At 39.5% G+C, this 24,003-nt stretch overlaps 1 protein-coding gene across 1 annotated transcript in view; it reads left to right on the top strand.

Annotated features, from left to right (window-relative positions):
* The window catches only part of LOC111871761 (dynein heavy chain 7, axonemal), a 221,471-nt gene that overhangs the window by 25,974 nt on the left and 171,494 nt on the right, over positions 1-24,003 (top strand). The window contains exons 8-14 of the mRNA XM_023865070.2: positions 6,522-6,676; positions 11,874-11,981; positions 12,933-13,045; positions 15,678-15,829; positions 19,063-19,238; positions 22,219-22,447; positions 23,744-23,950. Of these exons, the coding sequence (XP_023720838.2) occupies positions 6,522-6,676; positions 11,874-11,981; positions 12,933-13,045; positions 15,678-15,829; positions 19,063-19,238; positions 22,219-22,447; positions 23,744-23,950 (1,140 nt within the window). The remainder of the gene's footprint in view (positions 1-6,521; positions 6,677-11,873; positions 11,982-12,932; positions 13,046-15,677; positions 15,830-19,062; positions 19,239-22,218; positions 22,448-23,743; positions 23,951-24,003) is intronic.

Genomic DNA, 24,003 nt, shown 5'->3' with positions numbered 1-24,003 from the left:
CTTGCAGAGGCTTGCTGATCAGCCTAGTCACAAGCAATTCTGTGGGTGGTCATGCCTGAAGCACCTGAGGTATGCTGGTCACCAGTGACTAAGCTTAGAGACCTGAATGCTGGCAGTGTGGGGTCATCGGCCATCACAGGGGAGACTGCTGACAGGAATGCCCCCAGAACTTGGATCCAAGAAAGGAGTAGGGGATGACACCAAGGAGGCACTTGTGGCATAATTTCCATCCTATCATTAAACAGTTGGCATGTTAGCAAGAAGGAATGGTGACAGTAGAAGCATTGGGGGCCAGATACTGGACAAGTCATACCTTGGCCATCATTGACAATCATTAAGCCAGACATCACTGCAGGACTGCCCGAAAGAGACTCCACCTGGCCGTATATCCTGCAGATGGCATCAAAGGAGACCCTCCTTGTCTTAAAGGAGGTTCTGATAGAATTGACCTTGGGGTGGTTCCTTCACAGGACTTGTGTGTTTCTTGCTGCGATCACTGATGAGCTCATCCTGGTGGTGGATATCCTGCTTGCCCACAGTGTGTCCATTGTTTTGGGGTGACGTGTGGTATGACTGGTGGAGAAAAGTTTGCATTATAGCGCCCAGAACATAATCACGTTCATCCACCCAGATTTAGGACAGCAGTTAGGAGATACTGGTTTGGTGTGGGGAGTCATGATAATATGGCTAGAAAACTGCCTGGAGGTGGTGTATAGCCTAGAGAGGTTAGGTTTAAAGGCCACTCACCTAGCTGGAATGTGTGTGGTGAGGATGCCATGCAGCCCTCTAGGTAATTGCCTCTTAGGATGGCTGGTGACTGCAAGCAGCAGATGCACCTTTACAGAGGTGCACCTTCTAGAGGGCCATGTCAGGTGAAACATACCTAAGGAGGGAGTAGCTGGATGATGGTTGCGTGGGGGCAATTATACAAGGAGAAAAGGCTGGACAGCATCCAATAAGGAAGGACAATGCTGATTGCAGCTTTACATATAGCAAGGGCTGCCCCTCGGTTCATAGGTAAAGGTAGTATGCATGCAGGCTTCACAAGAGGAACAGCTTTAAGGAGGTACCTAAAATTCAGAATCTTGGAATCACAGGAATATCACAGAGGCATCCACTGCTAGGCAGTAACACTGCAGAACATATCTCAAGCAGCAGACATGTCTGACAGCAGTTGAATTACTGTTGAGCTCAAGGTTGCCCAGTTGGTATGCAATAAGGCAGTATATTGAGAGCCTAGGAACTAGCAAACAGGGGAAGTCTGCAGTGCCAGAATGCTGATGGGACAATTTGTGATGAGAGAGCCTGTAACCAAGCAACAAGTCTGTGATAGCAGAATATCTAGGACTCAAGCAAGTATGGTCTAACAGAGTGTGAAACCACACTGAATACTTGTAAAGTGTAATAATCAATTGTAAGTAAGATGATTCAGTGTCTAAGAAATTAAATTCCACCTGAAGCCAGATTTTAGTCACTATCAGGTCTCAAAATTTAAACACTCCTTCTCTTTTTGACTTTTGGAACCATAACAAGAATATGGTAGACACTGAAACGTGGTGTTCCAGCTGGGTAGACATGTCTGTCCTAAAGAAAGTAAAGTAATGTCCCTGTGCTAAACTATTTAAGTACTATGCTATAGAGGCATATGGGGGAGTGGCTGTATAGAGCAACATTTTCTTTACATCTGCACTAGTTGGAAGCTTCACGCCCAGGCTGCTTTACCCCCGGGTTAAAAGCCCCCAGTATCCATTGTATAGGAGCCTGGGTTGAGAAGAAAAAACTCTTAGCCCTACTGGGACTTGAACTCTGACCCATCTGTGTCTGTCCTTGGTACAACTATGAATTACTTATGTCAAGTTTTTCTGATTTAGTGGTTCTAAAATTACAGCCTGTTTTTTTGGGGGGGGGGGGGCATTTCTTCAAAAGCACATAACATTTTCCATTACCTTAGTGTTGCCTCTATACACTGAATTGTATTCTAATAGAACCCTTTGGTTTTCTTTCAATAAAGATACTTAACTTATTACAAAATCACTTAATTCCAAAAAGTGGAATGATTTATGTACATGTTATGAATTTATGATTCAAATGAATTGCTTTGGACTGATAAAAAATATATTGTTAAATAAAAAAGTCAGTTTCTCCAATGAATGCTGTAAGTTTAGCAATGTTAATGAAAATACGTTTTTGTTGGCCAAAGAACATCAAATCGTACAATACCAAAATTTGTTACCTGCAGTCCTTTGAAGTGCAGAATTGCATGTCATGTCCCAAATGTATATACAGTATTTAATCATTTTAATAGTTTTGTGTAAAATGGTGTGGATAGAGAAATATGAGTTAATTTGATGTAATTTGTTACATTTTCTCATAAAACAAATTTTAAGTAAATGTGTTTAAGAAATTAAGTGTTCACAACCTTTCTTCAAATATATTTGAAACATTCGTTATAAGTGATCCACAAGTTCTTATGGAATATCATATATATTATTTCTAACCTGTGTTGTCACATTAAAATCTGTCTGCATTGATCACTTTTACTTATTTTTGTACTGTCACATTTTGGCCATCTCATTGCTATTGCTGATCTATGGAATTATATTCCTTCATCATTCTCACAGTGTATATCCATCCCAAATCTTTAACATATGATAACTCATATATTCCTTAACATTTTAAACTCAGAACTTCATACAAATTTGTTAGTTTTTTCTGTCACTTCTTATTCTGCCATAAAATCACTGCACTGCCCTCTTTGTCAACCTTGTCTCTGCCTGCCCTTATCTAACTTTTTACTCACAGCATGCACTGTTCCTCTTTGTTTCTCTCTGCACTAGTTGCACACATCTGCACTGCTCATTTACATTTACATATATTTATCATTTCATGGATAAATCATCTCCCCATAGGGCTGGATATAACACATGTCACATATTACAAATTTGTGATGACTACACACCATTCGTCCTTGGTCCAACAAAATATAAAATCAAGCCTGAGAGAGAATAGCTCAATTTGTCAGGACAACACACATAGGTCATGGAGAAACCACAATCAAATTCACGCCTTGCCGTTCCACACACACTGGCAAGCCATATCAACCAAACAGTTACATTATAAAATATTAAAATTCATCACAAAAAACGGACATCATACATACTGTACTACTACACTTACAACAAGCAAGTCTCAACAATATATAATTCATGCACACAGACCAATTATTAACTCTTAACTTTTGAGCCCCTTACATGCTCGACAAACTCATCAATTGAGTAAAATGCGTTACTTTGTAAATAGTTTCATAGAACAAACCTAAATTGCTTTTTATCATTTTTTAAAACTGTGATATTTGACGGCCGAGTATTAAATAGCTTGACACCTGAATAATACACCCCTCTCTGATAGGATGATAAGTGTGTTGAAGGTATGTGAAGGTGGTCATTCCTTCTGGTACCAGTGACATATACAGAGTTATTGGTTTGAAACTTATCCAAATTACTAACAGCAAATATCATCAATGAGAGCAAATATACACATGGGACTGTATGAGTCGGACCCACTCCCATCATTATTCTTATTATTTTCTTTTGTATAACACAGACCTTATGACTGTCTGATGTAATTCCATATTTCACCAATGGATGATCATATGCATAATATACAGCTTTAAGAATATTTATATTTAATATATAGGATAATTTTCTCATTAGTAAACCAACTGTGCTCAACTTGTGAAGCAAAAAATCGATATGTCCCTTACAAGTTAGATGATTGTGCAGCTGCAAAACGAGAAATTTTATCATTTCTGCTTCTTTCAGCTTTTTGTTAAAAAAGAATGTACATAGAGGGTAGCTCGTAGCTGCTGTTGGGGTGAACTTTTATCATTTCTGTTTTATCCAGATTTAACACTACTTGATTATTTTGAAACCACGAAAACGTATGATTGAAAACAACTTCCAATATTGTTTTGAAATTATAGTAGATTTAGCTGTGCAAAGAATACTTGTGTCATCTGCAAACATAATAACTTCCAAAATTTTACTTATTTCAAGGGGGGAATCTTTTATGTATATATTAAAGTCAGCAGCTTGACTCGCATTGTCGTCTCCGGAGGCCCTCAGCCGCTGTTTTATGCATGTAGTATATCTAGAATTGTTTGGACCTTTGCAAGCAGATGAGATCCTTCTCATTTGATGATAGAAGAGGAGAGGTCTTGATCCTGCAGTGAATGACAAGCAAATACATGCTGTCATGATCCCCTACCTCACTGTCAGTTCCCATGACAGTGTTTCATATTACTGTGTTTTTGATGTTCATTGTTCATGTTTTGAAATTTGCTGTTATCATCAAAATTTGTGTGGTTCCTCTTTAACCACTGAACATTTCCATTAAACGTGCTTTAATGAATACCTTTCACTAAGTTTGGCTTGATGCTACAAGGGAGAGTCAGTAAATAGGTCACAAATTGATCTAAAACATAAGACATGTAATACTCAAACCTGGAAAAAGCTTTTATATGTTGACATATACTCCACCATCATTGATGCACTTGTCCCATTGTTTAGCAATGCATTGAAATCTGCAGCATAGAAGTCTTTTGACTGTTGTCTCAGCAACTTCTACACCTCCACTTCAACCTCATCATCATCAACGGCATGTTGCCATCTAGGTGGCAATTTCTCGACACAGTTGTCAACAGCATTTTGTGTGACAAAACACTTCTCACCATAAAGAGGAAACTCTTCTTTATGATTATCCTTTGCATTGAGTCTTTTTGCCCACAATAAATGCATAACAGGATGCTGCTCTTTGGTAATACACTTCTCAAGCATGGTCGCCATTTTGACTACTGAAACCAGCCTCTGAACATTCACATGCACATGCATGTCTGCTAACTAGACTGTCATGAAGATGGACTGTGCTGCTACCTAGTGATACACATAGAAGACCTATTATGGTCATTACAGCTGTTTTACTTCTACATTTGTGACGTATTTACTGACTCTCCCTTGTACATATATTCACTGTCAAGTTCCATGAATATTCTTCCTAACCCCATGGTGCTGATGAGTGAATGTGGTTTGTATGGGTGAGCATTTATGTTTACCTAGGTGGCTAAAACATACCTGTATAAAAGTGATAAATATAGATGGATGTTATTATGAGAACATAAGTGTAATATAACATAGTCAAAATAAATTAAATTAATAATATTGTAACGTGTTTCGTTACTGAAGACGCCGTTCGGATTGTTAATTGGTTTATTTAACAACCTACCAGTCTCGGCTACAATTGGTTATAACACTGTTGCGGGGTTTCACACTTTATAACCCCATTCACAATAATCTCTTCACACTGTTCAGTAGTCTACATGTATTCACAGTACGAGAGCTATATAAGTGTCATGGTGTTACACACTTCCAATTACACAATTGCACACACGTCCTGTTCTTCTTTCCACGACTGCTGCTATACTCCAACTGTGTCACTCCTGATCACACACTGAGAACTCCTGATCACACACTAACTTCCAACTCGTTCACTGCTGACTTAAGAACTCACTTCGGCGGCTGATACACTTTAACTCAACTCGTAGGCTGCTGTGTAGTTCCCTTATATAGTCGCAGTGTTTGCCTGTTACGTAATCAGTACCGCTGTTGCCTGACTCCGTGTCGACAGCGGCGTTGCGTGCCATGTCACAGTGTGGGGGGGGGGGACGGAGCGCTGACTCACCTGCCATGTCACTGCTGGATGGGAGGGGATGTCCTCCATTGCACAACACGTCAATATTTTTTCACATTTGAAATTCATTGCCTTAAAATACTGCAATAACATAAGTGAGGAAGGTTAGGTTTGGGGTTGAAGAAATGTTAGCATATTCTGATTGAATTGTTTGCAGTCATACATATATTAAATGTGATTAAATATTAAAATTAATATATTAAACAATATTAAAATGGATCTTAGAGAGATAGGATGGGATGGTATGGATTGGATTGATGTGGCTCAGGATAGGGACCATTGGAGGGCTCTTGTGAACACAGTAATGACCCTTTTGGTTCCATAAAATGCTGGGAAATTCTTGAGTATCTGCAGAATTGGCAGCTCCTCCAGCAGGGCTCAGCTCCATGAGTAAGTAAGTAAGTGTAGAAGTGGTGGTTAGTCACTGGCTTCCCACCGCGGCAGCCTGGGTTCGATCCAGTGTCTGGTCAAGTGGGATTTGTGGTGATTGTGACCAATCAGTGGCTGCCATGCCGAGTGGACCCAGTTGGACTCCACACTCCGCTAAGTGAATTTAAAAAAATAGTGTAAAAGTGAGCAATCAATAAATGTATTTGTTCCAGCCCTAAGACCCACACTATTTATTCGTGTCGCGTCACACGTTACAATATGTTAAGAGTGTTATCTGCTATTTGCTAAGCTGTATAGTTTTTATGTGATTTAGAAAATGTAATCATTATCAAGTCAGTATTTTGTTGAAAATGTGATTTCTTAATAACATTTCTCCTCTTTTGTAGCAATATGTCCCAGTGGTTGGAACATTCTGCAATCCAGCTTTATGTGCACGACACTGGAATGAGATGTCAGAGATAGCAGATTTTGATCTCACTCCAAATGCTGGAACTACTTTAAGCAAAATAATTAATATGCATCTTGAGAAGCATTTGGACAGGTATGTCTCAGAATGTTCAGCTTACTTAATTTTGCTTGATTTGTATAAATACACATATATTGTCGCATATCCACATAATGCGACAAGTATTTAATGTGTTCAGTTTAAATGAAGTGAATTGTTGGAGAAATTCGAACAGGCTTAACTACTCATACAGATAATTATAACACTCAGATTACTTTAACTATAAGACACAAAGCAGGGGCTTCAACGTTTGCTTGCTTGAATGATGTCTGCCTCTCGAAAGGAGGCTAGTTAGCTTCTGACTTCACTTCTGCCCTCTTCCTCTGACTTCTGTGTCTGAATTCTCGTGTCTTGCTTCTGGCTTCTGAACTGGCCTCCATTTATACCTGCTAGGTGGCTGGGGTAGGAGACCCCTCCGTGAACAGTTCTGGTTTTCATTTCCATGGTAATGGTCTGCCTATGTAGGCATTGTCGCATGAATGTGTTTACAATTGTCACTCAGACAATGATGCATTCACTGCTCTTATTTCAGCATAAACATAACTACCAAGCTGTTGTCTAGCAATGGACACCCACTTTGACTCCAATATTCCAGCTTTAAGGCAGCACGTCACATTATTCAGCATGTGTAATTTAAAATTTTTTAGCTAAATTGATGAGAAATTCTCGAGCTTGACTTTGATATAAATTTTTCGTTCTTGAACATCAAGAATTTTCTGATAACTTCTTTTCCTTTGCACATCAGGGTCATGTCAGAAGAGATTAATATTTTTTTTAATTGAATATACCTGTAAGTTCCCTCCACCCCCTTTAACGGTTACAAACCTGCAGGCCATTATCAAGAATTTGAAGGCATTGCCTCTCTCTCTTTTTAAATATAGATGAATGGACAGACATAAGTTATTTTAATCCATTTTGTGGTTTTAGTATGTTCATGCCACAGTATGCGCGAAAGATTGCTAGTTTGCGCTATCCTCTTGTGAGAGTAGCAGGTAAGAAAGTGAGACAGACAGAAAAAGGTTTCTAGATCACAGGCCATGATCTGCCATGAGGTTTCCAAATTATCATAAAAGCTATGAGGCAATCCACCGATTTACAGTGTCACAAGATTCTATGCTAATGTTAGTGTCATTCGACATAAAAGTGACATATAATGTCAAGAAGAATGTACTAGTGTGAAAGTGAATAGTGTGTCAAAATATCAGATGCCACAGTTATGGTTCACAGTTTAAGACTATGGCCATTGAATATGAACAACAAACAAATGTCTACGAAGGAACTGTAATGTGGCAGTGTCCCCAACAGCAAACAACTGAAGATGGAAGGAACAAAAGCCAGAAATAATGCCAGTTGTACTTGAAAATGTTTGTTTATACATGTTCAAAGCTGAAATGGAATTTCAGTTTATTGCAGTAATATTACTCAGTGAGAAGCTAGAATTATTAGACCAGACCAGGGCAGTGTGTTCAAATGATATAGAGGTATAAGTTTCCTTTATAGCTAAGGTCTTCATTTTGCAAGAAGTGCCATCATACTTTGACACAGTGTCAATATTGTAACGTGTTTAGTTACTGAAGACGCCATTCAGATTGTTAATTGGTTTATTTAACAGCCTACAAGTTGGCTACAATTAATTACAACACTGTTGCAGGGTTTCACACTTTATAACCCTATTCGCAATAATCAATTCACTCTGTCCTCAGTAGTCTACACGTATGAATTGCGATATGGGAGCTATACAAGTGTCACTGTGTTACACACCCCCAATTACTTCTCAGTTGTCACAAACTATCACTGATTATCACATACGCGTCTGGTTATTCTTTCCGCGACAGATGCTATATTCCAACTTAACTCTAACGGCTCACTTCTGGCTAGATTTCAACTCAACTCATAGGCTGCTGCCTTCAGAACTCACTTCGGTGGCTGATACACTTTTAACTGCCTTCGGCGGCTGTGTAGTTCCCTTATATAGTCGCAGTGTTTGCCTGTTACGTAATTGGTACCGCTGTTGCCTGTTGCCCATATCAGTAGCGGCGTTGCGTGCCATGTCACAGTGCAGAGGGGGGGATGGGGCGCTGACTCATCCACCACGTCAGCGTGGCCAGAGCTGCCACATCACTGCTGGGTAGGGAGGGGGTGTCCTCCATTGCGCAACATGTCACACTGCTCCCTCCTTAAGGCTGTTCGTCCCGAATAGCCTAAGGGTGCATCCCCGTTCCTTTGTCTTTTGAGGCTGTTCTTGCAGCATCTTCTTTGTGTCCTGCCACTGTTTCTCTTCTCCCCGTCTTCTCCCCCGTTCTCTGCTCTCCAACAGGTACGTCTTCCCCTTTTTATGGTTACTCGTCTCGAGCAGCTCCATAATAATGTGCGAGCCGGTCCAGGTGTACTACCAACATCCTCGACCTAGGGGTCCTCTGGATTCGGTATACCACATCATTTATCCGGGTCACTACTTTGTAAGGACCTTCCCATGATGCTTGTTGTTTCGGCGATTTCCCTTTCCTGCGGGTTGGGTGAGAGAGCCAGACTCTGTCGCCTTGTCGTAACCTGCGTAGTTGGCCAGTTTATCGTACCGAATTTTCATTCAGTCACTGGCGAGCTTCAGGTGCCATCGGGCATAATTGTGGATGTTGTGCAGATGATCCACCAAGTCTACTGCATAATCAGTTGTGGGTAGTTCTTTGTCTGGGGGTACCCCAAACAGTAGGTCGCAAGGTAGTCGTAGTTCTCGTCTGAACACTAGGCTAGCAGGGGTCAAGCCCATAGTGTCGTGAATGGATGCCCTGTAAGCTAGGATAAAGAGGGGTAACCTCTCATCCCAGTCCCTTTGGTGGGATGCGACGACCTTCCGCAAGTGCTCCTCGATGGTCTTGATGTAGCGTTCCACCATGCTATCTGACTGTGGGTGCAGGGGTGTGGTGCGCGTCTTGCTCACTTTGTCACGTGTCTTGGGTGTATAACGCGGCAAATAACTTCACGCCTTATTTGATATAGCGAATTTTATTTCACACTTGCTCTTACAATCGCACCATTTACAATCTCAACTTTACTGCCATTGGCAGTATCACAAATACTGGACTGCAATTAACTGGTGACTGACTCTCTGGCTAACTCATAACTTGTAACTGCTACCTTGCGAACTCACTTCGGCGGCTGATACACTTTTAACTGCCTTCAGAGGCTGTGTAGTTCCCTTATATAGTCGCAGTGTTTGCCTGTTATGTAATGGGTACCGCTGTTGCCTGACGCCGTGTCGACACCGGCGTTGCGTGCCTCGTCACAGAAGAAACCGGTGCCACGTAGCCCAGGGGCGGCTACGTCACCGTGGCCAGAGCTGCCACGTCACTGCTGGGGGAGGGAGGGATTATCCTCCATTGCGCAACATGTCACACTGCTCCCTCCTTAAGACTGTTCGTCCGGAATAACCTAATGGTGCACCCCCGTTCCTTTTCTTCCAAGGATGTGCTTGGTGTTTCTCCTATTGTTTCGTCTACTCCTCGCAGAGACTATTATCCGGCCGTTACAACCGCTCCCCTCTTAAGACCAGCTCATCTAGAGCGGTTTCCTTTTAACTTGCCTTTAAGAACCAGTTGTATGAGATTCATCCTTCACTTTCATTCTTTCTTCTTTCACTCTTGCTAGAGAGGCCAGTGTTTCTAGGTTACCGGCTCCTCCTGTGTACTATTCTATTTTTTTTTTCGTTTCGGAGGGGGTCGACCCCTCCACAAGGCCCAATTCTTGAACATTACTTTCTTCAGAAATTTCTTTTGTCGACATAACGTTGTGGCCTGCACTCGCTGACATTGTCGTTCCTCCTGGTCTTACAGCCGCTTGCTGGTACGAGACCGTGATGCCAAGTCCTTTCTCCGGCATCCGAAGGTTCCCTGGGGAGTTTCCTTCTTGAAGTCATTTCTCCAACATCGTGCGATGGGATATCTTCCTGCAGGTGGCAGCCAACTTCATCCGGGATTCATAATCTCCTTGGGTCCAACATTTCTTGAAGATGTTCCTCCGACACCACGCCACTGTTGCATGGCAGTACACCTTTCTGCCGGTTTTCTTCTGCTGTGCCACTTCCTCACGGTGGCTCGTCCCTCTGCGGGTTATGGCCAACTTCTTCTGGGGTCCACAACTTCCCTGTGTTGGAATCTTCATATTTCGTTGCTTGTTTCGGTCCCTACGCCTTTTCTTCTTCGGTTCTCTGACCGGCATTACTTCAGCGTCTTCTACGGGTACCTCTCGTTGTTTTGCCGCCTCAGGTTTCCTGTCCACTTAGGCCAGCTTTTCATCTTCTGGACGTGCCTCCATTTCTCGGCAGGCCATCGTCACTCCGACCGGTATTACTATGGGATCGTCTTGTTTTTGTGCTGCCACGGGTTTCGTGTTCATCGAGGCTGGCTTTTCTTCTCGTAGACGTGTCTCCATTTCTTGGAAGGCTATCGTCTTTTCCTGTGTTTCGGGGTGAAATGCGTACAACATCTCCGTGTGGCTGGTGCCCATTATCTCTCACATGGCTTCCCACTGCCCACACTGCACTTATGTCTATGCAGGCTTTGTCTGATATCATTGGGTACAGAATTATCAGCAGGGATATCTGGCTAGCACGTTCGCCCAATCATAGTCCTTGTGATTTTTTCTTCTGGGGTTTGAAGGACAAAGTTTACAGCAGTAAACCTGAACAGAAGAACTAAAAGAAAATATTTGTAGGGAAATGCAAATATTCATGCAGAACAACTTCAAAGGGTAAATCAGAACCTCTTCCGCTAATGCGATGAATGTCTACATATAGAAAGATAGCATTTTCAACACCTCCTGTGATGTGTGATTTGTAACCACTTCATCCTGAAAGTTATCAGGCAGCAGGCATATTGATTTACCAGCAAAATTCGTATGCATCTCTCAGCTGGGAGTGGACTGGTCACTGTGAACCAGTCAACAGTGGTAAGAACCTCCATGTATTTAACAATTCATTCTGATTTCTTTTACATGATGAATATAAACTGGTTGATACTTCTGCCCACATAGAAGACATGAATATGTAACAGTACTTTTACTGATAAATTTTATGTTAACTTTAAAATGAACTATGTATGCTTTTTGGAATAACTTTTGTATAAAATGTGAAAGCAGATGTTTGCCAGTGGATAGTAGAGTTGTCTGTATTTCATATTGAACTACTTAAGCTGTAACTGATAATCTTTATCTATATATTTTCTTTTGTTCACTTCAGGTTTGAGATAATAAGCATTGGTGCAAAGAAAGAGAAGGAGTTAGAGGAGAACTTATCAAAACTGTTAACAGAATGGGCTGATATTGTGTTCACAGTTAACAAATGGAAGTAAGTAGAGCCCATATTATGAAGGCTGAACTGTTGCAAATATAACATGTATAAAAGTTGGCACTAAACTTCGCCAACAAGTGGCGGTCACTTGGTCGGTTTAGTTCACTTGCGGACTAAACTCACGGAGTTTGTTTGATTCTCTGTGTGTAGACAAACTGCTTGTACTTCTTTTTGCTCTGGTGGTAATATTGTAGCTTATTATGTGTGTTTACTTTGACACAGATTCAGAGAATACTATTCTAGACTATTTTAAATTGTACTAGATATGGATAGCTGTTTTGCATATTCTTAACTTTTCTATAGTGTACAGGTTTTGTGTTAATTTAAAATTTCCTTACAAGTAAAGACATGGTCTCATTCATGCTAAAATTAACAGATTTTGGCCTGACCTGTATGATGGAAGATTTCATGGCGTATATTAAATATTGTACGCGGTAGTGTAGTTGGTTGATGCACTATGCTACAAGCTGGAAGATTGCGGGTTTGAGTCCTGATGAGGTGGATTTTTTTTTCAATTTACCTAATCCTTCAAGCCACACTATGACCCTGGAGTGAACTCAGCCTCTAACAGAAATGAGTACCAGGATTCTTCCTGGGGGTAAATGGCGGCCAGCTGACAAGTTCACCATCTGTGAGCCGATTGTCTAGAAAAAATGTGGGAACCTCTACATCATAACCCTATGGGCCTTCATGGCCTGTTGAAAATATTTAGTTATTTTCTTGTTTTAGCTTGTTACAAAGGTAACACAACATCTTTTTTTTTTTTTCAGAATATGCATAGTCTCAGAAATTTCTGACTTTGTGTCTGAATGTATCAATCTCTTTGGTACTGGATCACACAGGGTTAATATGACAATTGTTTTTAATCGTTTTGGGTTAAAATCCTGAGCAATACATGTTTTTCCTCAATCCTTGGCATTAATTGTGCTATAACTAATTTAATTTCAGGGATACAGACATTTCAATTCTGTCTCAGTTAGATGACATACAAGCTGTTATGGATGATCATTATGTCAAAACACTTGCCATGAGAGGCTCAGCTTTTATGAAGCCATATGAAGGTAAAAAGTAAATGATTCATCTTATGCTTCAGATGTGCAAATTCTTGATTTGACGAGTAAAGCTGGAACATTGACCTAGAAAAATTAATTCTGATACTTCTCACTTAAGTGGCAATGTGTGTGTGTGTTTGTGTGTATGTGTATTTAAATAAAATAAAAATGGAAGGTTTACCATCACATGAACAAATATTTCTTATTTATCTATTCAAATGTTTAGTCCAGATAGGCCATTATGAGCTGATTCATGAGATCATACACAAATGGTAATGGAACTATAGTGATAGTGTTGGTTACAAGCGGGCCGCATCCAGCACAATACTAAATGTACTTCACATTTAAATTAAGATTACTCTTACTCATAGAGCTGAGCCCTTCTTGAGGAGCCACCAATTCTGCAGCTACTCAAGAATTTCCCAGCATTTTATGGAACCCGAAGGTTCATCACTGTGTTCACAAGAGCCCTCCACTGGTCCCTATCCTGAGCCAGATCTATCCAATCTATACCATCCCATCCTATCTCTCTAAGATCCATTCTAATATTGTCCACCCACCTACACCTCGATCTTCCCTGTGGTCTCTTTCCTTCTGGCTTTCCCACCAATATCCTATATGCATTCCTCGTCTCCCCCATTCGTGCTACATGACCTGCCCATCGAATTAAGATTAAGAAAAAAAATATTGAAACACTGTGAAGAGAAAATTCCCATGAGGCCCATTTTCGAATGTTTTGAAGTTGGCCTGGTGGTGGTTGGATCTTCTGGACATTTTGCTGCTCATGTAGTTTGAAATGTGCTAAATTTAATCTGGAATTGAGAAATTAGAGCGTTTTATAGCTTTATATTTTATGTCATAACTGCTGTAAATGATCTTTCATACTGTGGTCCTCTGGACTGTAACACTGTATAAGCTTGTAATCAAATACCAGCTTCTAGAAGAATTTGTTGCCTCCATCATCATGGGTGAAAAGTGTAGGTTGAGGAATTGGCTTGGTTGCATAGTCATGTAGCATGGAGGGTATTTTCTCAGACCTATGGTAAGAGGTAAAGAAATGGAGCCCCATCTGGGCTAGTGGGAGCAGTGGGAACGAAAACAATCGTTTTAAGTGAAACACTTTCTTTATCACAGGAGGACAATGAAATTCTGAGCAAACAGGGGCCTTATAAGAGACAGTATTTGCTGTCACAGGAGGAAAAATAGAAATGTAAAGGATGGTCTTTTTCTGGGCCTTCATATGTTTTCCTCATGAGAGGGAAAATTAAACACTGAGAATGGGGAAAGTATGACACTTTCATGGCCCCTATAAAGGAAGTGGGAAGTGAGAAATCTGTTCCTTATTGCAAGAGATTTTCTTCTGGAAAATAAGTGTCCAACTCTAAAATAACATCGTGTCACAACCCACAAGACCACAGACTGAACAATCACCGCTGTGAAAACCTCAGGACTTTATACTTCTTAGTGTCAGCTCATCTTTCATTAGACTGTCTATGATTGAAAACGATCACACAAAAATGGACTGTGGTACATCAGTTACTTTCACAATAATAATGTGTGTTATGATTGTGTTGTAAGGTCTTTACTAATATAATTACATTTCTTACAATATTATTATTACTGATTATAGAAAGGGTTTGGGCTGGTGACTGGATTTATTGAACACTTATACACATGACTTGGAACTGTATGCAGATACAGCACTATCACTGATCTACACAATCTACAGATCACTACAGTACACACTAAGCTTCATTTTTTTACAGTCTTCCCTAGTCATTGTTGCATAACAGGTCTGGCTAATACTACTCACAACTAAACTCATTGCTCCAGCTGTCCTGGTTATAAGATTTGGCATGACCATGTAGAAAACATGCCATTTCCAACAGTAACTGTATTGTTGTATATGTATTCATTGCCATGGTAAAGTCTCTACTTAGCTGATTCCCAGAAATGGTCACTGTTTACAGAGTCACCACTTAGCAACAGGTTTGTATGCCACAGTATTGTAGCAGGTAGACATGTTGCTAGGTAATGGCCCGTACACACACAGCAGAGGAATGCGTCATGTCTGCAGTGACATCACACAACAATAGAAGAGATGTTGCAAGCGTTGTTCTGTGTGGGTCTACTCCAAGACTATATGAATGGACTGCCAAAGTTCAGATCAGTTAATGAGTGCAGTGCAGTTGGATACAGTGGAGGGAAGCGAGTTGGTTGGTGAACAGTCAGTCAGTTAAAGGAGTGTTGCAGTTCATTTGTTATGAGCCGTTGCTGTTAGAAGCTGGTAGGTGGGGCATGGTGATACTTCAGGAACCCAGAGTAAAGGAAACTTCTGCCATGAAAGCCATTACAAGGCAATGTCTGGTGAAGACCAGACTGAGATAACTTAATAGTGAATTGCAGAATGTGACTGCTGTAATTACATATAGTTATGATAAGTGTTTAATTAATCCAATTACCAATCCAAACTCTGTCTATATTCACTCATACATGTGACAATATATTACACTGTGAAAGGTAAAAATTTTTCTAATGTATTTCTGATCTTCTCAACTCCACATTTTCTGTAACTGAAATGTGTATTTAATTATTTAACAATGAAGAAGGATAGAAACTTTGTTTCTTTTTTTCCTTTCAGCTGAAGTGCGAGAATGGTATGAAAAACTGATAAGAATGATGAAAACAGTTGAGGAGTGGGGCAGGGTACAAGCACAGTGGCTTTATTTGCTTCCTGTATTCTCATCTAAGGATATTATCAGCCAGATGCCAGAAGAAGGGAGACTGTTTCAGGTATTTTTCATTTCAATTTTAAATTTTGTCTTGAAAAGTACTCTCTTCCAGGATGTTACAGCATGTAGTCTGATAGAGGGATACCAATGTTTTGGAGACACGTAGAGCCTACATCTGTATGGCCTAAAAGTGAGCTAAGCAAGCAGACAGAGACTGCCCAGTGCTTGCTGCTTGTTTGCTTGATTTACTCTTTGATCCTAATAAATTCCTCTGGAACATCAGTAAACTTCCTCCAAAACAGACAGCGTACCATCCAAGAAGTAAATACTCTTCGTAGTTACTACTGACAGAATGTCAGCTCTCAAATTGTGTCATCTTTAGGCATATGTTTGATTAACACTTTGAATGAGTTATAGAATAGGTTTTCCACAAACTATATGTTGCATCATGCTGATTATTGGGCAGTGCCAGAATAACATTTGAAGTTTAATATGAAATTGAAATGAGAATTTTGAAAAAACTTTGAAAATCAAGATAAGAATGGGCATTTTCTATACTAGATTAATCACAGTTTGTAACACTGGCACTTTTTCTGAGTTCACTGAAGTGTATGACTTATCCCTTTGATATCAAATAATTTTTAATGAGACTTTTTAATAAGTCATTGTTTTTTAAAGAAATCAATTCATGGGCTGTATCCTCCTTCACATGGGTATACCTGGGGGGCGGGGTTACAGACAGATTTTGTGAGAAGTTGATTATTTGCTCGTGCTGCCAGAAATTATGTTTCTGTTGGGGCAGGTGTTTTGTATGATACATCACAAAGTGAAGGCAGTTACACCTAAATGAAAATTCTCAAAATTTGAGACTGAAAATTCAGTGTATGTATTGAGATCAAGATATTATTTTTCTTGATTCAGTCTTGGCAATTTGAGACTTGCACATGCCTGCTGTTTATTTAATGTGGATGAAGCATTGTTTATATGTTCAGTTCCATTGGTGGAGAAGTTTGGTAAGAATTTAGTTTCAGAATCTCCTGTTTTCTTCAGCCTATTTGCACATTTTTATTTGCCATTTAAAAATATCTGTGTTAAGTATGGTTGTATTTATATCTAAACTTTGAAGAAAACAGTAATTTGCTACATTCCATTAATTAGTTCAAATCATCTACTCTTCTTCATTGAACTGGTGGCAGATACATATTTGCCCATTTTTAACCTACTTTCCTTACTTTGAAAGAAGTAAAACTAGGCTTGTGAGATCATCTTGCTTGCCATGTGTCTGTGTGTCTGTCTGTGCATCCTCCCAGATATTGAAAGCTACATAGGTTATCCAGAAAGTAAGTTCCCATTGGCTATTGAAAAAAAAATATTTCCAGACCATTTATATTGCCATTTGATGTACACTGTACAAAACTTTTCAACATAGTTTCCGCTATCGTTGAGGTACTTGTCATAGAGGGACATCAGTTTTTGTATCCCTGCATTGTAGAATGATGCCTCCTGCTACTAAGGAATGTTTTCAGATGCAGGAACACATGAAAATCACTTAGTGCTAAGTCTGGGAAGGGATGTAGGAGGGATGATCGAATTTGTTCCCAACCAAATGTCATGATGAGATCTTGCATTTTGATGGCAGTGTGTGGGTTGGCATTGTCATGAAGCATCACAGTGCCATGATTAAGCGTAACATGTTGCTTGTTGTGGATTGCACGATGCAGTTTCTTGAGTGTGTTGCAATAGACACCTGCATTGATTGTTGAGCTGAGAGGAAGAATTCTACAAGCAGAACGCTTTTTCTGTCACAAAATACTGTGCACATGATTTTGCAAGTTGAAGTGGTCTGTTTGAATTTTTCTCTATTGGCAATGATGTGTGCCTCTACTCCATGGACTGCTGCTCTGATTCAGGGGTTATATGTGACACCCATGTCTCGTCCCCTGTGACTGTGAGGCTCAAGAAGTCATCACCTTGCTCACTGTATTGTGTCAGAAAGGTCAACACACTGGCCTGCCATTTCATTTTGTGTTCATCCATAATCATCTTTGGCACCCAGCATGAACACAGTTTCTGAAAATGAGTTTATCAGACACAGTTTCTTGAAGAAGTGGTCATGAAATTTATGGAAAATGGTGAATCATATGTTCTTTTGAATCTTCTTTTCCACTTCATGCGCCAAATCTTAATTAACTACAGATGCTCAGCTGTTCTGTGGATCATCATGCACATTTTCGCTTCCTTCATTAAAGTGTCTCACCCATTTCCTTACCACTCAATCACTCATGGCATATTCTCCATACAACTCACAAAGTTGATGATGAATGTAAGCTGGTTTCATGTTTCTTGCCTTCAAGAAATGGATTACAGACTGCATTTCACATGTGGCAAGCTTCTCAATTTTCTTGAATATTGTAAACACACAGGACAATGTGTAAACGTGGTTTGGTTGTCTGCAAATTGCGTCTGTTCCTTCCAAAAGGACCAACATATTATGCACGCATGTGCACCATAGTGACTGCAACACTGCAGCGGCAATATTTGCAAACAGAACTTATTTTGTGGATACGCCTCATAGAATAGTGCAGTCAGAAGAGATGGCCATTACAATACCAATACTGATGAAAAGATCCCCATGGCACACTGCAAACCCATCGTGCTGGTGACCCCACTTAATGCTGAGGCACCCATAGCTCAAATGACCACCCACTTTTCGCAGGACGTGATTGCTGGTGCCAGGCAAAACATAACTGATGAAAAAATCTAGGAGTTGGTTGAATATGAAGACACTTTTGTTACAAAGGGCAACTCCTATTATTGGACGGACATAATGTATTACGGTAACAATGGAGGAGAGACCAGACTGATGTGACAACCCCCGAGGAGTGGGCAGAAGTGGGCATGATGCTTGAGGACTTGCAGCACTGTGGTGTTATTGAAAAGTCAAAGAGCTTTTGTCATCTCCCATCATTCTCCTGCAGAAGATGGTGACCTCTGTTTCTGCTTAGTCTCCAGGAAGCTGAACAGTGTTATAAGGAAAGACTCTTCCTTACTGCCTCGGATTGATGATGCACTGGACAGCCAAATGGTTCTGCAGTCTGACTCTGAGGAGCGGCTAGAGGCAGATCGAGCTGCTCAACCAGGCAATGCCTGTGTCACTTCACAGTCCAGTATGTGCAGTTATATGCCTGTGGATATTGACTGCATTCACTGTATTAGCAGACTCAGAGTAATGTCTCAATTATTGTGATTGTATTAAATAAGAAAAAACTAATTTCTTGACACCTTTCATTGCAGGCTGTTGATCAGGCATATAGGAGGTTAATGAATGCAGTTGAAAAGGATCGAAGAGTAACTGAGACAGCAGGTGCACTTGGCATATTTGAAACTCTACAAGAATGCACAGCTGATCTGGAGAAGATCAATGAGGGAGTATCTGCCTATCTAGAAAAGAAGAGACTTCTTTTCCCAAGGTAGGAGGGTAAAGAAATTATACTCCAAAAGAAGAGCTTATATTTTTCTGTTTAACCCCCTTTCCTTATTCTAAGAAAACAAACATAGTCTTATAAGATTATCAAACTGTCTGTGTATCCACTTGGCCTGAACCAATGTTTACAAAACTTCGTATATGTATCATGCCACATGAGGCCATCTGAATGCCATAGTTTGTGAATCCTTCCAATCAGTAAATCCAACAGTGCAGCATTTGAAATCACAGAGGTAATTACCTTAATAATACTCGAATATCATAACCAATTGCCATGAGATTTTTGAAATCACAGAGGTAATTACCTTAATAATACTCGAATATCATAACCAATTGCCATGAGATTTTATGTGTGCATATTGCCACCTGAGATTATCTCTTAAATCCAGCCCATCAGTCATACCAAAATTGCTAACTCTGGGATTATTATCATGGTGATAACCTTAATTTTACTTTAATGCCAAAGCCAATCATCATGAAAATTGTTATTGCTATGAAACTTGGCATGTATATCATGACACACAAGGCCGTGTCCGTGGCATACTTCATAAATCCTTCCCATCAGTAATACCATCACTGAAGCCTCTCAAATTTTATTGTTTTATTAACTTCATTACGGATGTATACTAAAGTTCTTTCCTACTTGTCATGTCAAGTACTCAGATTGTACTGAAAGGAAGGAAGATGATCAGTTCTTCTCAGAAATTCTAGTTAACATATTCATTGTCCAATGAAATATATCTGTTAGAGAAGAAGTCAGGTTCTTGAGTTTGAAGCCAAGCAGATATTGCATCTTTTAGTTAATTCTTCACCTGAAGAAAGCATAATTTCATGCAGAAATTTATTCATAAATTGGAACAGGAAAGTCCTTTGGGCCCAGGTCTGATATGTAAATTGGCTGGCTGAACTCTATAAATCCACAGTTGGCATAGCATATTAAATTTTCAGTAGCTTTTGGATTAGAATGGAGAACTGTATGTTCTTGTTTTGACATTTTGATGCTTCATAAGGACTGCATAGGATTTATCAGTGGAGGATAAACCCAGCAGCAGGAAAAGCATCAGACCATTTTCTCCTACAGAATAGCAACTGTAGTCTTAAGTGTTAAGAAGCCATTTTACTTCCAGTCTTTAGTTTGAAGATCCCAGTGGTAAACCAGTATTATCTCATTAGACATTAATGTAAAAATATCTATTGAAAATTTCAAATTTCTTCTACCCTGAAGATGGAGGTAGCAAGTTATTCCAAATTACATGTAATCACCTATGTGACTATATGGTATCAGTCCCAGAAGAATGCAATCAATGTTTTCACCACCATGAAGACCTCAAATCTCATTAAATGTTAATGTCTTCCCTGTCCTGAAGTTAGAATCCTGACTATCCAGTGAAAACTGACTTAGTTAGGAGTTATCATGAATAATGTGAAAGCTGGTTCCAAAAATCTGTACTTCATGAGCTGAAACAAGGAATGTAGTGTAAACCTCTTCAATTGTCATTGTCTCCATTTTGTCACACAATTCTAGTCAGTCTGAAGGAAATTTAAACTGACTTCTTTCTAAATTTTCATCCACTTATTCAAGGGTTGTATATGTTAATGATAACTAAGTAAAGTTTCCCCATAAACATCTCGGAAAATTTCCTTTCTGTCATGAGAAATTTAAACTGATCAGTTTTGAAGTTTTATTAAATCTATGGTAATGCGACAAAAGTCTGTGAGGAATGTACTGCTGCTAAATACAACTGAGATACTGATCTGACACTGCACTGGTGCACCCAGTAGGCATGTTGCTATGTTTTACAGCACAAACATGCTTACCAATTGTCGGCTTTAAGTTTGATAAATAACTTGTTAACCAGTTTCCTTCAGACATTAGAGACGTCACAAAGTGAATTGAATGAGCTTATTCACATTTACTGTGTGAGATTTCTCATTCTCAGGCTGATGTGTATGATGATTATTGTCTTCTGGGATGTGACAGTATTTAGTCTAGTAGATATTTACTAAAAATTTGGAAGAACCTTCTGCCTTGATCTTTTGGGTAAAAGGGTGTGTTCTACACCCTCTACTTTTCAACTCTTAAGCTGAAGGTAGCAGGCTTCTCCAAAATGGTCATAATCTGCTACAAGATTCCACAGTGTCACATCCCAGAAGACAGAGTCTTTATTCACATGCAATGTCTCTGATATTTCCCCACAGGTAAAAATCATATGAAGTCAGATCTGTGTAGATTAAAGACAAACTGAGTTTGTAAATTCTTTGTCTCTTACATTTTCTGTCAGGAACAAATCCCTGTATGTCACTAATTAATTAGTTCAAGGCCATTTTGCTACCATTCAGTCCAGAACCTTTTGTCTTCTTGTCTGCTATCCAAAAACATAAAAATTATAATATAGAAAACTATAATTTTGTCTGTGGTTCTGTATGGGTGTGAAACTTGGTCTCTGACATTAAGGGAGGAAGATAGACTGAGGGTGTTTGAGAATAGGGCATTGAGGAGAATATTTTGACCAAAGATAAATGAAGTGACAGGAGGTTGGAGAAAACTGCATAATGAGGAGCTTCATAACTTGTACTCTTCTCCAAATATAATTAGAATGATGAAGTGAAGGAGGACGAGGTAGGCCAGGCATCTAGCACGAATGGGGGGAAGAGGAATGCATATAGGACATTGGTGGGAAAGCCAGAAGGAAGGAGACCACTGGAAAGACCAAGGCATGGGTGGGTGGACAATATTGAAATGGATCTTAGAGAGATAGGATGGGATGGTATGGATTGGATTGGATTGGATTGATGTGGCTCAGGATAGTGACCAGTGGAGGGCTCTTGTGAACACGGTAATGAACCTTCGGTTTCCATAAAATTCTGGGAAATTCTTGAGTAGCTGTAGAATCGGCAGCTCCTCCAGAAGGGCTCAGCTCCATGAGTAAGTAAGTAAGTCACTAATTAGTAACTTATTTCCATAGATTCTTCTTCCTTTCCAATGATGAAATGTTAGAAATTTTGTCTGAAACCACAGACCCACTGAGAGTACAACCTCATCTGAAGAAATGTTTTGAGGGAATTGCTAAGTTGCACTTTGATCCTGCTCTCAACATTCATGCCATATATAGCAGTGAAGGGGAGAAAATAGATTTGGTGCAGCTCGTCTCAACAGCTGACTCTAGAGGAAATGTTGAGAAGTGGCTTGTTCAGGTAACTTATTTACATGAATGCTAAGTAACATATTTTAATATATGTATGTTATTGCTGTGGATTCGAGTGTAATCAAGGATGAAAGGAAGTCTCCATAGGCAGCACATGTTTTTGCATGGTTGCTTTATTAATACAGAAAATATGTGCATTTATATGTGATGTTCAAACTTAATAATAACAGAAATATTCAGGAATACCAGGTAAGAGTTGTACTAAACAGCTGATGGGTGGCATTGTCATTGGATTGTGTAGACTGTTAACCACTGTAATTAAATGATTTTCTCATTTTGACACAGATTTTGGTCACATTTTGATTTGACCAAATAGACTGTGATAGTTTCTTTGTTGACAGTTCAATGGAATGTTACCACACTGTGGATAAAACTACAGTAATTTGCCAAATACATTTTTATTTTATTCAAACTTAAGCCGTGGTCATATGTGGTTTTGGTAAATCCAGTAAGAAATGCAGAAAAGTGTCTGAGTGGTGAATTATGATCAAACTGAGCCATGGTCTGTTTCATTCTTTGCTGAATTTATTTGGCCCTAAGTTTAGAAAAAACTCAATGAATACTAGTAACTGTTTATGAACACCTTGAACACTTTCAAAAAAGTATTCTGCAGGTGTTGGAAGAATACTGAAGTTGACAAAATGGTAAAATTACATGTAAAAGGTCAATAAGAATGACCCAAAGAGGGGCCCCTTGATATTTTAACATGGCCTGGTCAACCATTTGTCTGATTATTAGCACAAGGGATCAAGCAGTAATGTTATTTTGTTAAATAGCTCCTAACAAGAAACATCCTCATGAAGACAGGTGGTATTTAGTTCTCCGACAGTGTTTCTCTGCTTTGGCCCTGTCGCCTGTCTGTTTTTCAGTGAACATCTCTGAATATTTTTATGCATGGGACAGGATAGGAACATTTTTGTATTTTATTATTATACAGTATCATGTTATCTGGGCCATGAGGTTGAAGATCCCGGTAACCAACAGAGTTTTATTCTGACTTAGGGTCATTTCTTTACATTGGATTTAAAGCTTGTATCTACAGATATTTATATATTATCTTGTTAGGGGCGAAGAATTTTCTTTGTGTGTGGGTTCATGAGAGATTTTTTTGTATTTGAGTTATTACTTTTTATACAAAGTAATGATATACATCCACGTAACATACTATTTTTCTCTGTGTCTGTAGATATTCCAACTGAAAGACAGCAGCACCTTTATTTAAGGACTACATGTGTTGCATTATGAAATATGTTCAGCTTGGTTTTCAGTTGTAGCCTGTTTTCAGGTGGAAGAACAGATGATTGTGTCTGTAAGAAATGAAATAGAGAACAGTCACAAAGTATATCCTATATGCAACCGTGCCAGTTGGGTTTTGGAATGGGCAGGACAAGTTGTGCTCTGTGTTGCAATGATGTACTGGACAGTAGAAGTGCAGCATATTCTTAGACTTCAGAAGTTAGAGAAATTAAAGGAGTATTTCAAAGATCTTCAGGTAAGGGTTAATTCACTGTTTCTTAGCATAATTACATGAAGAGATGACAGTTC

The sequence above is a fragment of the Cryptotermes secundus genome, unplaced genomic scaffold (genome assembly GCF_002891405.2).
Source record: "Cryptotermes secundus unplaced genomic scaffold, Csec_1.0 scaffold742, whole genome shotgun sequence".
Classification (NCBI taxonomy): domain Eukaryota; kingdom Metazoa; phylum Arthropoda; class Insecta; order Blattodea; family Kalotermitidae; genus Cryptotermes; species Cryptotermes secundus.
This window is presented reverse-complemented; position numbering and strand designations above follow the sequence as displayed.